Source organism: Chelon labrosus (assembly GCF_963514085.1).
Source record: "Chelon labrosus genome assembly, chromosome: 14".
In the NCBI taxonomy this organism is placed as follows: domain Eukaryota; kingdom Metazoa; phylum Chordata; class Actinopteri; order Mugiliformes; family Mugilidae; genus Chelon; species Chelon labrosus.
In genome coordinates this window covers 17,415,469-17,431,471 of record NC_140347.1, presented here as the reverse complement: position 1 = coordinate 17,431,471, position 16,003 = coordinate 17,415,469, and the positions used below count along the sequence as shown (strand labels likewise).

General features: G+C 42.8%; 1 protein-coding gene across 1 annotated transcript; it reads left to right on the top strand.

Moving 5' to 3' along the window:
* Positions 1 to 649: 649 nt before the first annotated feature.
* On the top strand, positions 650 to 15,458 carry rab15 (RAB15, member RAS oncogene family; the record flags this gene model as incomplete). The annotated part of the gene is made up of 7 exons (XM_084559895.1): positions 650 to 773; positions 9,228 to 9,288; positions 10,848 to 10,908; positions 11,675 to 11,752; positions 12,369 to 12,458; positions 15,117 to 15,182; positions 15,297 to 15,458. The coding sequence occupies 7 exons, from the start codon at positions 650 to 652 to the stop codon at positions 15,456 to 15,458; spliced, it is 642 nt and encodes a 213-aa protein (XP_084416021.1).
* Between the last annotated feature and the right edge of the window lie 545 nt (positions 15,459 to 16,003).

The window sequence follows — 16,003 nt, the reverse complement described above, 5'->3', positions numbered from 1 at the left end:
AACCGTTTTTGTGTGTGTGTTTGTGTCAGGCTACATCCTGCTGCTACCATCAAGGAGTATCATTGCTATGGGGTGGGGGTGCCTGGTCTGGTCTAGGTGGGTGCTACATGTCTAAGTAACATCCACATGAATGCCAGGTCCAAAAGTTTCCCAGCAGAACATTGTATTGTCACAAGATGGTCAATGTTATTTACTGTAAGTGGTTTTAATGTTGTGGCTGGTCGTTGTTGGCAGAACCTGTCAAATAAAAAAAGGGACTGAGCAGATTTGAATTTGAGCAAAACTGTTCACACTATCCAAAAAAAAAACACACAACGAAAAACCATTTGCAACTGTTATTTAATCTAGTGCCAAAAACCTTAACACAGTATCTTGAGTCAAAGATTTTATATTGAAAAGCACAACCGGAAGTGTCGGTTTCTCGTGTAACTTGACAGTGGTCCACCGCACCCACTGGAAGCTGGAGGCTGCCTGGGAAACTGGAGCATCCCTGTTTTTGTTGCCAGCCCCAGTGAACAAAAAGAAGCACACAGCCAGAGCCTCATGCTGCCCTTCTGAGCAGACATGGGATGCAGGTGGGCAGGGACTGGCCATTCATCTCTGAGTTAGCTGACTCTGGCTTCTTAAATCCCACGCTACGTGCAACACTATGGCTAAACAGTACGATGTGCTCTTCCGACTCCTGCTTCTCGGAGATTCTGGGGTTGGGAAAACATGTTTGTTATGCAGATTCACGGACAACGAATTTCACCCGTCTCATATCTCCACCATCGGTAAGACACTGCACTGCCAGCAGGATTTAATTCTCCATTTTAACTTAATTTTTTTCTTCTTCTTCTGCACTATTAATTAGCTCTCCCATTCATTTAAGACGCTCTTTTCATCATTTTCCCTTGATGTCACTAGGGCATCCCTCTCATTGAATTTTCAAAATTAATTACACAAATTTGATTGGGGCGGGAATTTAAAAGGCTATATATTACGATTTAATCTGATCTGTGAATTCATGTGGAATAAAGAGGGTGTTAAGATGATTGCACTGGCTGGAGAAGCCCTGAGGGGGGAGAGCCAACACTTGGCAGCCATGCAGATGAGTTTACCAACTATCAGCACTTGGCACTGGCTGTGTAACCGGGTGCCAAGCAAAATAATAGCCATGGCATATTTTAACATATGAGAATGTGGATGTTTTGAATGAGGCACAGATGTTACTTTTAGTTTGGTGATAAATTGCTCTTTATTGTTCCATTTGGCACGAGATGGTTCACAGAAACGACTACATGTTGTCGTCTGATCATATGATTCTGATATGAAACCTTATCTTAACGCATAAGATGCAATCTTATGTTTCTTGGAGGATAGTTTGTGCACAAATCAGACTGACTTTCTCATGTTCGGCTTGTTCTCTCTTTGCAGAACAAACTAAAACCATCCATTTTATAATACCTGAAGATGGCCAGCCCCCCCCTTGTCTTCTTAGTTAATATGAGCTGTGCAGAATATGCACCTTCATAGTTAGGATTCAGTGTGCACGCCGTGACGGGTGCGTTACCACGCTTCACTTTGAAGTGAGAGAAATAAGGATGTACAGTAAGCAGCGGTTGTTTCGTTTTTCTTCTGCCACATGCTGAGGCGGCGTCTCTCATCTCTTCGTCTTCTTGTTGTGTGGCTGTCTTTTCTGTGGTTTTCAGTTCATTTTCTCCCGGTGAGCTCCTGTTTTTTTTTGCGAGTTACAGTCAAGGCAAAGCACGCGTCTGAGTGTAGCCGCAGGGTTGGGAAAAAGTCAGGGAGGTTTTTTTTTTGGTAGTTTTTTCAGAGAACAACATTTCCAGATAAGTTCAAGGCAACGAATTTGCGGATGGTGGATGTGCAGACAGGTAACAAAAACACAACATTGCACCACTCTTTGGTCGTTTTAACGTTATTTTTTGGACTATTTCTACTTTTTTAGAGCGTCTCAAAGCTCAAAATCAATTGTGCTCGTTGTAAAAGCCCGTAAAAGCTTGCATTGTTTCACCTGACAGATGTAGGCTGATGATAAATGCTCACACGTTTGCAAACGCTGCAGTTTGCTATTTTAGGCCATATCCAGGAAACTTCTTCCCTGTGTAATGATGCTTACACTGTACATTGCAAGAAAGGATCAAACTTTTATGTTGAATACAGATGAACGTGGTGATCTTTCTGAGCTGCTGTTGCAGTGTTAGTGTGCACAAACGCAGCCGGATGCGTCCAGCGTCGGAGGAGTCCAGGTATTCGTGACGGACGGGATAGTGTAAAAGGCAGCATGTGGTGTCTATAAGCCACGCTGGGAGGTCTTTCACTGGCTAATTGAAACTCATCTCTTCTGATAAATAAGGTCTGCAAAGTCCACAGAGAGACAGAGAGGGAGAGAGATCAAGAGTGACCACCGCCAGTGCTCTGCGGAGGATCAATGAATAATTTCCCAACCTTCACGGTGACAGAGAGATATAGATATAAATTCTCTCGGCATCTCCCCCTCACGGGCAGCTCCATTATTCATCAGATCCAGTTAAAGTCACATTTTGCTCTGAATTATCTCAAAAGCTGCCGGGACCTCTTGCACGTAAAGTATAAACATTATAAAATACAGCAGCTTCACACCAACAGCTTCCAGCAAAGAATGATAATGATCAGATGTCAGTACAGTATGTGGATACTTGAAGATTACATCCAAGTGTCACTACTGGTTGTTATTTTTATTCCACGGGAATTTATCTGCTGCTCCATTAGCTTATAGGACGACCCCTGGATCCCGGTTGCTTTGATTTGCTTCCGTTCAGCCTCACAAGGATCCATGTCCCCGTCGGCATTCCACTAATATGACACTGGTCTGATCAGAGGGATTTTTAATTAAACTGAGACGGGTGTAGACCTCTGATAATCTGTTCAAGAGCGAAATATGGGCTCTTAATAACCATACACTTGAACTGATCAATTCTCTCTGGTTGGAATAAATCCATTCCTTCTGCGCACGAGTTTCCAGGATTAACAGGAACATGGAGGTAGGAAAGATGTTTGAAAAGATGAACGAAGCCAGAATCAACTTGAGCGGCGCCATTTAAAACTTTGGTACGCCTGGTTCTTCTCAATAAATTTGGAGAAATATGGATACACAGATCAGCCACGACATTAAAACCACTGACAGGAGACGTAAATAACACTGACCATCTTGTGACAATTCAATGTTCTGCTGGGAAACTTTTGGACCTGGCATTCATGTGGATGTTACTTAGACCTGTACCACCCACCTAGACCAGACCAGGCACCCCCACCCCATAGCAATGACCCCACAGCACCTGGCCTCCAAATTCACTAGATCCCAAACTGATCAAGTATCTGTGGGATGATCCACAGAAGCCCCTCCCCTCAACCCATAGGACTCAAAGACCAGCCACCACAGGACACCCTCAGACGGTCCATGTCCATTCTCTGATGAGTCACAACTGTTTTGGAGGCACAAGGGAGACCTACACAATATTAGGAAGGTGGTCATAATGTTTTGCCTGATCTGTGTATTTCTAGCTGGCTCATTGCAGCCAAGCATGTTGAACCACGTTGCAGTGTCACAACAGAGTTCAGACTGATGCTTCCTGATCGTTTTATTTCGCGTCTGTGTAAACAGTGAAGATGGAATCTGGATCTCAGTCAGGTTGGAGAAATATCGTCCCTGTTAGCGCAGCCATGAACGTCAGAGGCCCGACTCTGTCTTCCAGTTCATCTTGGAGGTGCTTTAAGGGGTTGAGGTCAGGGTTTCCGTGAAGGATGGCTCAATCCTTCCACTGTACAAAATCACTTCTTTATGGCTGTTGCATCCTGGGAGTTGTCATGTTGATGTGTTGCTGCTTATTTGGAACCAACAGGCTTGAACCAAACCATGGAAAACAGCCTCAGACTGCCCGCTGTAGCTTTAGTCACATGCTGCATCATTCCCTCAAAGGAGTTAAAGAATTATTACATAAAGACCCAAAGGATGTGAATTCATTTTATGGTTTCAGCTCAGTAAAAAAACAAAAACTCAAACTATAAAAACCAAAAAAGTGAAAAGTATTTCAGGGCTTCTGCTCTTACCTGAATGGACAGACCCTCACTCGTCGAGGTATCCCATTTTATTTTCACAGGTCGCCGTGCTCTGAAGTGGAGAGCGGCGCATTTCTCTGGCAAAGAGCAGCTGCAGGCATGATTTAGTAATGGCATTCAGTCACACTGCTGAGTTTAATCTTCCTCTCTGTTACCTCGACAGACTCACTCGGAGGTCCCGGGCTGTCAAAACAGCTATAAAGCATCAGGCCCGGCCCCCCCCCGCTCCATGTTACAACTCAATAAGCATCTGTCCTCATGATAATGGTCCCAGCGGTGTTATGGTCACAGCCGGGTCGCGCACTCAGCTCGCCGCTGCTTGGAGAGCTCGTTAGTCTGAAGGGTGGGGCATGGATCACATAGTTCTTCTGTGGTAAAGAGGTTATCAGGGAAACAACGGCCTTTTCTCTGGATTTCTAGGAACGTGGAAGCTGCTAAGCTTGAACTATTTGTTTAATTATAATAGAAGGACATCTCAAAAACTACTTACGAGGACACCATAAGGATGGCACAGGGGTTAATGATACTCTTGATTTCTTGCATTTTCTGTCACATCTCTAATTCATAATAAGGCATAAAAATGGACAAATTCAAAATGAATTCTGGTGCAAAGTTAGTGATAAATTGGTTTGAATCTAAGGGAATCTTGAGAAGTCACATACTCACTGTTACTGACTCACGACGGACAGCAAAGATCACCCTCGATGCACCGGAGCCAGTAGAGAGTGCATCGTGACTCAGCTGCAGGCAGTTCAGTCCTTAGACTGTTCTAATGCCACACAGTTGAGCTGTAGCATTAGTTTGGTAAAATCACCACTTTATAACTCCATGCACATTTTATTTTTTTATTTTTTTTACAATCTTAAGCTGCAACCAGGCCAGACACACACAACATTACTGGAGGATCAGCATAAACTCAAACCCAAGTCTTGTTGCAAGACCTGCAACATTATAAATCTGGGTACTGGTGTGGACAATATTACAGCTCAGACATAAACTTTTCAGAAGATGTTTCATGAATTATCTCAGACTACTGCTTTTTAGTTTCATTGTCACTCTTAAGCCCTGTCCACATATCAAATGATTCACTCGTCGTCCATCACTTTGTAGCTGATGGTTGTCGCTATAGTTGACGTTCCAGGCTCTGGTTGTCTTTGTAATCCTCTTCGATGTCTCCCAGCTCAAATATTTTATAGTTAAACAAGACAGAACATCAAAATAAAGCTAGTGCATGGACAGATTTTGCTCTTCTCGCCATCATACAGCTCCGTTATTATTGGACGCTACATGACCGCTATCGGCACATCAGGTGAATTATGTGATAGGAGCCAAAGTCAAGGTGGTAAATGTTTGGGGAACTCTGTGTTTATGTCATGTGCCAACCAGACATATCAAGCGTTCCCATTGGCCGTTGCCGTTCCTGTGTGTACGCTCCTTTGATTTCTGCTGAACATAAAAGTCTCTGCTCCGTATGTGTGTGGATACTGATCTATGTTCGAGTTACAGCTGTTTAAATGTTCAGTTTGACAGTTCAGACTGTCAGCTTTAATTTGAGAGAATACACAGGGAGCTACAACTTAAATCTTTGCGGGCAGTGATTGCAAAGAATTGTGGACGATCTGCAGCTCCCTTCAGTAATTGTTTGATTGTGGCTCTTCCTACCTCTAGTTTTGTCTTCTGCAAGCGAAATGCACGTTAATTAAATCCATGCAAATCAAAGCTGAGGCTCTGCCCTCGAAATGAAGTCAGTATTTATTATATAACTGTAACTCCAGCGTGTTTTGGTTACAGCTAAATTAATACAAAATAACAAAGTTTGTGATTGCAGAAAAAGCTTTGCCCCTTGTCCTGCTGTTGACGACTGCATTTTTTTTTTTTTTTGTCCACCGCTATTAACGATAGTCATGGATGACAGATCCATTCCCCGGTGAATTCATGTCAGTGTCGCAGGATCCATCCATCCATCCATCCATTAGCGAGCCTGTCACCGTAGCCTGCAGCACTCTGACACGTAGCCTAATCCGTCTCGCATAGTCAAACATCCCGGGTAATTAGTGGAGTCAGTTTTGGGTGTGTACCCATTAGTTTTTACATGGCTCTCACTCGGCTGATTGTGAAACGCTGCCGTGTTGGATTAACTGCTGTCTCTCACATTGTTCACGTTGCACTCGTCGCAGTCGCTTTTTGAAGGGAAGAGGAGAAGCTTTGGCTTTTTTTCCCCCCCAAGCATCTATGCAAGATAGGACTGTACTCTTTTTTTTCAGAGCTACTTAAGCTGAGTGAAAACAGTCCGACGATCAAATATATTGACGTTTGCTCCCTCACAGACTTGTTTAACTGATTGCAGATCAAGATAATGCACCTTTAACGAACCCTGCAAAAGTACCGTTTAAGGCTTTCAGCAAAATGTCTCATGGAGAACTGAAGCTAATGTGCCGAACACTGCAGTTCCTCAAATGGCCACTTGAGGCCGCTTTCATGTAACCTCTATGTTACAATGCCCATTTAAACATTACAGCCAAATAACTGTTTTCGTCTCTATAGCTACTTTCCCCGTTGGTATACATTTTTATATAACTCGCCTCTTTAAATCATGTCAAGCCTTCTAATTAGGCATAATTCAGCGCGTGGCTGCTTTAAGTTACAGGTGGGCGTCATCGTAGTTTGCTGGCCGTCTTTCTAGGCATCACCTGCTCGCCTTAGCTCCACTCATTCTCCACAAGTTTTTGACAGTTTTCCTTTAAATACCCAGGCAGTTAGGTGGAGTCTCCCACACTGAGCTTCAAAACGACTCTTTTGGGAATCTTACGGGTGACGTTACGGGGGGTTTATCCATCTTTCTGTACAGTCTATTGTGCAGGCAGTGAGATTTTAATGCTACAATGCAATAGTCAGACCTCTAATAAATAGAAACATAAGAAAAAGGTTGATCCGTTTTGTCTGCTCACTCATTGTTCGCATGATTATTTGCACTTAGATCTGCTTCTTTTATTAAAGAGGCTCTTATAAAATAATGAAAAGCAGTCAGATAGAACTGATCAGTGAAACAGCTGGAAGCAGACAGCACACAGGGTAAAGCCTCTTTTAAGTTTCTCAAAGTAAAACTCAGACGGTTATTCTCTTATGATTTAACCCTTGCACTTATCTTCCAGATTTCAGCCTCCCCGTGGCTGCAGACCAATCCTTTAGTCTGTATCTGCATTTGATACTTAAATCATTCCCGTTTGCATGAATGAGCTTAATACAGCGCTAATGCATGCACAGCCAATAACGCAGGAGGACAGACTCTTTTTTTTCGACGGCCACCCCTCTCGTCTCAAGCCTCAGGCAAGGCAAACCATTGATTGCTGTGCTGACCTTTCACTCAGTCTTGGTTTGAACGCTCTCTAGTCAAAGGCCGAATTACGACCTAAATGAGGCCTCCTGCTGTCAAGCCTGCGCACTCCTGCCTCCACGGAGCCTTCATCTTGACTTTATATTTACGTCCTTAAAATATATTTATATTTACGTACAAATCAGCCTGGTCAGCTGTTTTCCTCGCGTCCGTCCGTTGGAATATAAAACTGCGCAGAGATTGCAGCGGCTGAAAACCGCAGCTCCTCCGGTGAAATGGATCGATCGAGAGTCAGCAGCTCTTTCTCTGAGTGTGATGCCAGCTGTGACACAGGGGTGTTGAGTATCAGGTTAATTGGGATGAACTGTTAATTGATTTCTCTGGGATTAGCGTGGTCTATAGAAGCCTGTGGGCTCGCTTTCTGTTGACTTAAACGCATTAGTCTGAGGAGAAGGATGGAGAAAAGGGAAAAGATCAGGTTCTATTATTCATACACTCAGCTGTTGTTTCTGATCACGTTAAGTACGACTGGCTGAGATAAGACAAAGATGACGCATTACAAACAGCGCTAACGGTATAAAATGGCTGTCAACTGTCATTATATGTCTTATGTTTTATATAATTTACAGTTAACATTAGGAATTTACACAACAACCAGCAATTAATTACTACTTTTGCTAACATCCTTCTCCTCACACATTTAATACAATTTCAGGATCAATATTTTATTATTTCTTTGTGGCCAGATCATTCGACCCGGTCGTTAGCTTTCTAAACTGTTACCATTTGTGGCTTCTAGATGCTTGGCAGTGGTTTCCTCAGGACTTGTGGCTGATGTTGCTACTCGAATATCGCGTATTTTGTGTACACGCCTTCCCGTATCGTCTGAAGCGTGGTTTTGAAGCTCAGTGTGATGTCTCCGGCCGTCGCCATTTTTGTCTAATTCTCGGCTAATTCATATATTGCCAAAAAGGCAAGGCAGAAAGCTGGGTTTTCGGCTGTGAAGTTGGGCGTTTTAACGTTGTGCGTCTACGGCGATCGCCTCGCTTTTGGAGCCAGCCTCAAGTGGCCATTAGAGGAACTGCAGTTATTGGCACTTCCCCACGTCGGCTTCATTTTTCAGTCCTGGAGGCTGCTGCTTGTTTCTGATCTGAGTATTGTCGGGCAAATTTCGATTCTTGGCCATAGTGTTACTAAAATCCTGGCCTTTGCCTTCAGTTGCATCGTTGCTGTGATACTGTATCCTCTTCAAGTCAAGAATACAATCCTGAGCAAGTAATCAATACATGGATTTGGTTTTAGTCATAGGAATGAAAAAACAAAATCAGTGTGTGTGTGTTGGTTTTCAGAAATGTCCTGATAGAAATATATAAAACTGGCTGCTGCCTTTTTATTTCCTATAAACAACATCGCATCCAGCCTTGTGAAAGAGATCAGAGATCACTGAAGCGTGAGCGACTTCTTGTTTAACCCCCTCCCATCTCGGCTCCATTTTCTTTTTCCCTCTGCTGTGCTCAGCTCCCGGGTTTGCCCTTCTTTTCTTACTCCATGTGCCATACGGTACGTCGATACAGAGAACTGAAGTGAACGGCTCATGGGATCGTTATCTCAATCTTCATAATCACACATGGATTATGTGGCCCTTATTGTGTTAGTGCTTTTTATGATGTTACAAAGCTGGGGTGATCCTTTCACTCGCTTGAATCGACTGAACGTTTTGACTTTGCACAACTCTAAACACAGCTCTGTGAATGTAATATTGCATCCACTCACAATATCTTCTCTCTTACAGGAGTCGACTTCAAAATGAAGACACTAGTAATAGATGGTATCAAAGTACGGATACAGATATGGTAAGATACTGGAATATTATACAGTGCCGGGCGGCCTTGTGCCTGAGATGAACAAAATGTAGATACTACTCAATACTACTTCTCTTTAAGAGGGTGTTATTGGTTTTACAGCATTCGTTTAACTGTCATAGCTTGCATCACTGGCCACGTTCCAGCTATAGACTGTAAAAAAAAAAAAAAAGGACGACACATCTCCACTTCCTCCCATTGGCCACACTGACGCTAGAGTGTTACTTTTTCGTTTGAATAAATACTGCGCTTGTTGGATTGTACACAGCGCTTATTTTTTGATTCGTTTCCCTGCGTCAGTGTTCATACGAGACCACCTCACAGAGTGGTTGTCAGTGGCAACTGTCAATCATAGTGATGTCTGTTTTTAGCTGTATTTATAGCGTCAGAGCATTGACCACTTGAATGTACATCAGCGCTTTATCAACTACCTTAAATGACAAAGTTTTTGACGTATATTTTAGTGTTTTAGTTTGGCCCAAGTCCCATCCACTAATATGGAGGGGGTGGAGCTTATGGTCTATACTGCAGCCAGCCACCAGGGGGAGCTCTACTTGCTTTGGCTTCACTTTTGAGGAGCTGTTCATGTCGTCCATTTTTTTTTTACAGTCTATGGCTCCAGTCTGTAGCTGTCATCCAGAACACTGATGTTTTCTTTATTTTATTTTTTGGGGGGATTTTATCAAGTGTGTATGTTTTTTATATGCAACACTAGCACACTTCATTTGTTTTCACCGTTGCTGATATATTCATGACTACATTTTGGATCCAAATGGGATCTTGCAGGAAATCGATGTGTTAGGTTTACAATCCAAATTCGTTTTTGGTTAAAAGCCCGAAAACTGTGTTTGAAAACAGAGGCCTAACTATACTAGAGTCCTGTGTGTTGCCACTTTGCTCAAGGTTTGGTAAAGTTCAGATCACTGTGGAGTTTTTCTGTTAAACTGGACAACCACGTGTCCCTTACTGGGGCCAAATTCTTCCAGGTCCTCAACTCAACCACAAAATAATGTATAATGTTGTTGTGCACGTGACTGAAATATTGTAGAGCAAGAAGAAATGTCAATTGAAGTACTGATGTGCTTATTATTATTATATAAATGAGTTTTTCAACTTTCCTCATTATACTTATGAAAGACATAGTCCATTAAACTAATACATCTGATTTTATTGCACTTTACAATCCCAAAACTGGTTCTCTCTCTCCTATTATCAGTGTAAATGTGTGTTTTTATGGTTCGAAGATTTTAAATTTTTGGCCTGATGAGAGCGGTACATAGAAAGTAGTGGCAACGTCAAATTATTGTCAGATTTCTCTTTTCTGAGGACCTTGAAAAACTAAATGTCACATTAAGTCATCCACTTGTTCATGCTGAGATATTAAAATCCCAAAAGCCACTAAGAATGCAGCGTCACAGAGATTAAAGCATTTTTTTCAGACTCACGGCCTCAGCCTTTCTCAGATGTACCGACACTGCCGCGCACGTCGTCTTATTATAATCTCACAAATACGTTGCGTGCATTTTTATTTGACACGTGTGTGTGTGCAGGGACACAGCAGGCCAGGAGAGGTACCAGACCATCACGAAGCAGTACTACAGACGAGCACAGGTATTTGACGCTACATGACTTCTTTCATACCCTACTTTATTAATCCTTCCCATGTACATAATATATATTTACTTCTGCCTCTATTTCTTTAACATTAGTTCATATGTTAATTTTGTAAATCTTGTTTTATTTTATTTTATTTTTATTTTTACTTGTGGTTCTCAAGAGTGTTTTTTATGTGCAGCTATGCTACTGTGACCAAGTAATCCTTGTGGATCCTTGTGGATGATTAAAGTCTAAACATAACAATGTACTATTATCACTGCAGCCTAGAAATACCGTACCTGATCTGTGGCCACCTATTTACAAGAATCATCTAGTTCCATGTTGCTACGTTTTTCATTTTAAAAGAACAACGTAAAGAGGCCGGCGATTATTTAAATGTACTCTTTCTCCATTTGCCCACTAGAGGATGTTGCCATTTACTCCGCTGTGCTACACACAACCCGCTTGGCATTGCTGTCATTGAATTTTGCCTTTTCCTTTAGGCTGCTAAAGAGTTTAAACTAGCTTAAATTGAATTGTCCATTTACCAGAAACAGGCAACAACACCGGAAGAAAAGTGGCCTGTTCTTGTCTTTACGCTATAAACCAAGTTCAGTGGATTTCTCATCCAGCCTTTGGCTTAAAACCTAAAAGACACTCGCTGCCAACTTTCCCAGTGGCAGTCTGGTATTAATGTTTTTTCTGGTTTATCCATTTTGCTTCCTTTTAGTTAAAGAAAGACTCTCTGAGGTCCATTAAAAGTGTGCTTGTCTCTCTTCAGGGAATCTTCCTGGTGTATGATATCACCAGTGAGCGATCTTTCCAGCACATCATGAAGTGGGCCAGTGACGTGGATGAGGTGAGGCACTAAGATTGGGGATTTAGGAGCTAGATAAATCAGGCGCGGTGGAAAATAAAATAAAATAGATCTCATCGTACATCCAGTCCAGTGATGGTGCAGAAGCCCCAGGTGTGATAAAAAACAGATGGCTGACACGGTGCGGAAAATAACAAACGCACCGACTCGACAGCTGCCCTGTGTTTATTATGTTTAGTCTTCATTTTCAAGTATCTGTCATCTTAAAATGTCAAGTCATAAATATTAGGAGGAACACATTTTTCCTCTTGCAGTCACTTCTTTTCTGCTGGCTATGAGTCGTCTTAAAGCTCTCCTGTCTGACTCGCTTCCCCCGTCTCTTCCCAGATGATTTTATTTTATTAATGTAGTCATTATGGACCTAATTTCCTCTATGCTTCTGTCCCAATATATTCTGTATGGATCTTGGCATGTGTCCCACATGCTTTTAATTTAGGTCTCATTTCCTGAACACTGTCGCTCCTGCGTTTTCTCCCGTCTGCCTTCTCCTGACATTTCAAATCTCTCTCCCTCCCTTCCTATCTCTTTAATTTTGTTTTCTCGTCCTCTTCCTTATCTGTAAATATCCCCTCGAAACCACGCAACAAACCCTCCGCAGTACGCCCCTGACAAGGTCCAGAAGATCCTCGTAGGGAACAAGTCGGACGAGGTCGACAAGAGGCAGGTGGCCACAGAGCAAGGTGTGAAGGTGGGTCAGTCACTGCATGCAGCACATCCACTGAGGTTAAAATGACGGTGCTCCAAACTGTTCCAATCAGCCACAACATTATGACATTATGAAAGATGAACGAAGCCAGAATCAACTTGAGCAGCGCCATTTAAAACTTTGGTACGCCTGGTTCTTCTCAATAAATTTGGAGAAATATGGAACATATACACCGATCAGCCACGACATTAAAACCACTGACAGGAGAAGTGAATAACATTGACCATCTTGTGACAGTTCAATGTTCTGCCGGGAAACTTTTGGACCTGGCATTGATGTGGATGTTACTTAGACATGTAGCACCCACCTAGACCAGACCAGGCACCCCCACCCCATAGCAATGACACTTCTTGATGGCAGCAGCCATCCCCAGCAGGATGCAGCCAAAAAAAAAAAAAAAACGCTTTAGGAACAACTCAAAAAACACATAAAGAACAGCACAAGGTGTTGACCTGGCCTCCAAATTCACTAGATCACGAACAACATGTACAGATGGATTAAAGAAGTTGCCAAATTATGTTACCTGCTAGGTGTACAGTTTGATTTCAGAATGTCTACACAGGTGTTGTGGCTCTGATAGTTTATGAAGGCTTCTCCCAGTTCCTGACAATGAGAAGAAAGTGACCTTTTAGGTTTAGGTGGCCTTTAAAGGGATAAGCTGCTGAAAAATTAAGCCAATGTGCCAAAAATTGCAAAATTGCAACAGCCATCCGTGTTATGCTCAACTTTCCAGCAGAAATGTTTACAGCCTGGTACAAAAACACACTTTTGGATAATTTCTCCCCTTCATGACAACTTTAGGACAGGCTCATTTGCTCATTGTACTTTATCAAGTCTTAAAGTTGCGCATTAATTAAAGGGCGTGACTGCTTTGCCTCAGCTCCACGTCTTTGACCTTTTTTGAAATAGCCAGCGACTCCAATGCACTTAGGAGAGCGTATCGATCTCCAGAGCTCACAGGCATTTCAGAATGTGGAAAGTAGCAGTCCGTCTCAAATTGGATCGAGTGGTCCAGTTGCAGATGAGAGCCAGAGCGAGTGGATAGATCCTCCAGAGGAAAGCTGTCGGTTGGCGCAAGGGAAATTTTAAGTAAAGGAAAAAGAGAATTACTAACAAGTAAACAATCAGAAGAAAAACTAGAGACTACCCTGACATGTACTACCAGAAAGATAATAAAGCAGTGAGTGGAGGAAAGTCTAGGGACGTTTATCAATACCAAGAACACCTTGAACTTGCATACTTGGTAGTTTGGACTTAGCAAGCTTGATTCTGAAGTATAGGACACAGGACTTTTTTTTTTCCTGGAACTGTAACAGCATACTTTTAACAGTAAGGGTTAGGGTAGGGCAGCTTGGGCAGCGACTGATGATGTTTCACAAGAACACAAGTACAGACAAGCAGGTGTGTAAGTCAACACAGCAGTTGGTTCATAAGCTGAAGAGCTGGTGAAACGCAGGCGCGGCAGCCGTCAGGAGAGGACGGAGTTGACCTGAACCGATCTCACACTCTGACTCAGGCAATGACACAGTGAGAGGGAGAGAAAAGAGAAAACAGTTCATCCATCTTCATATAAAGCCGCTGGTTTCAGACGGTAGATGAACTGCATAAACAGCCAGTGTGAGAAAAAAATAAGGACTTTTTAAATATATTGCGCTGGCAGTGTGCATAATTGGTTCTGTTTAAATCCCATCGGAGATCGTGCAGTTCTCTAAGATATCTGAATTCTGGAAACATTTGCATAAAATTATGCAAAAGACGCAGAGAATATTTCTGCTGGCTTGCTGCAGCCGCTGGATTTTAATGTGTCACCCAGTGAAATACTGATATAGTGTCAGAGTGGTTTAAGATGATTTTAATGGACAGCCTTAAAGCTGTTTGAGAGGAAATCAAAATGGAAATCTGTCTTTTTTGGTTCTGAGCGTTGTGTTCACTGTTCACTGAAAATGTACACCATAACAGTTGTGTCTCATCACATGGTCCTTCTGAGGGTGTCCTGTGGTGTCTGGAAACAGAATGTTGTTAGTGGGGGCCTTTGGGTCCTATGGGTTGAGGGCTTCTGTGGGTCAGGCTTATTCCAGATATACTTGATCAGTTTGGGATCTAGTGAATTTGGAGGCCAGGTCAACACCTTGTGCTGTTCTTCATGTTTTTTGAATTGTTCCTAAAGTGTTTTTGTGTGTGTGCCTGTGTCAGACTGCATCCTGCTGGGGATGGCTGCTGCCATCAAGGAGTGTCATTGCTATGGGGTGGGTGTACCTGGTCTGGTCTAGGTGGCCAGGTCCAAAAGTTTCCCAGCAGAACATTGAATTGTCACAAGATAGTCAATGTTATTTACTTCTCCTGTCAGTGGTTTTAATGTTGTGGCTATATTACTCCTCATGTTTTTACACAATTTAGACATTTTAATAAATGCAGCATCACGTCAATTTTCTAGTCCTAAACTGAGCTCAGTGCATGAGTGATGCACTAATTTGAACTGGAAGGACTAAGACTCATTCACTCCCTGTTGCTTCGCATTTTCCATTAAAAGCTGCACTTGAACACACCACTGCATCTGACCAGTCAGGTAATCTGTGCCGCTTTAAAAGCTTTTCATGTGTCACTATAACGTTGCTTTCTTCACTTTTACCTGTCTTCCAGCTGGCCAAGGCTTATGGGATGGACTTCTTTGAGACAAGTGCCTTCACCAACCACAATATAACAGAGGTGAGTCACCGCTCAGTAGGAAGTCAAGACATCTCATGCCCGACATCAAAAGCAGTGCACGTAGTCGTACTGATCGTGTTCTTCTCATGTTTCCTTTTTTTTTGTTTTTCCAAGACTTTTACACGACTGGCTGAGCAGGTGCTGGCGGCCAATAAGAAGGACCTGGATCTGCTCCGGATGTCTATGAACGACGAGCTCAACCTCGCTGCTCTGGAGGAAGAGGAGGGACTCTGCGACGGGGCCGCCGGCGACCAGGGCAAAGGCTGCTGGTGTTAGAGGGGATTTTGACCCTAAAACACATACGCCACCGCCGCACACTTTTTTGCACGCTCTTGGGACAAAACGTGTCTCCCTTTTCTTTTCATTTCGTACTAAGCCGGCTGCGTAACCTGCGATCTCGCTCAGTTTTGGGGCCAAAAAAAATAAAAAACGAGACATTTCAGAGCAGTTTCGAGGATAAAGGGTGGAAACACTTTGCTGCAAAGTGCCAGTTGACCAGCTAAATGTTAAGCTTTCACTTAGTGGGGCTGAATGTTTATCGTCTAAAGCACTAGTCCCTGCACGGATGATGTAACCACATGCAACCCCCCTATAAAATCTACATCCACAAAACCTCCAGGAGGGCTGGAAATGAAGATTTGATTTCTGTTCATGTCATGTAGAAGATAAGACCTTTAATGATAATGTACTTCTCATCATTTTCCAAGCAAATATTTTCAAGGTTCCACCTACCCCTTTTACCATTTTTCCTTTGAGTATGCTTTAGCTGTATTGTAAAGAAAATACCACAAGAGGGTGCTATATGCATTGCAAAAAGAACA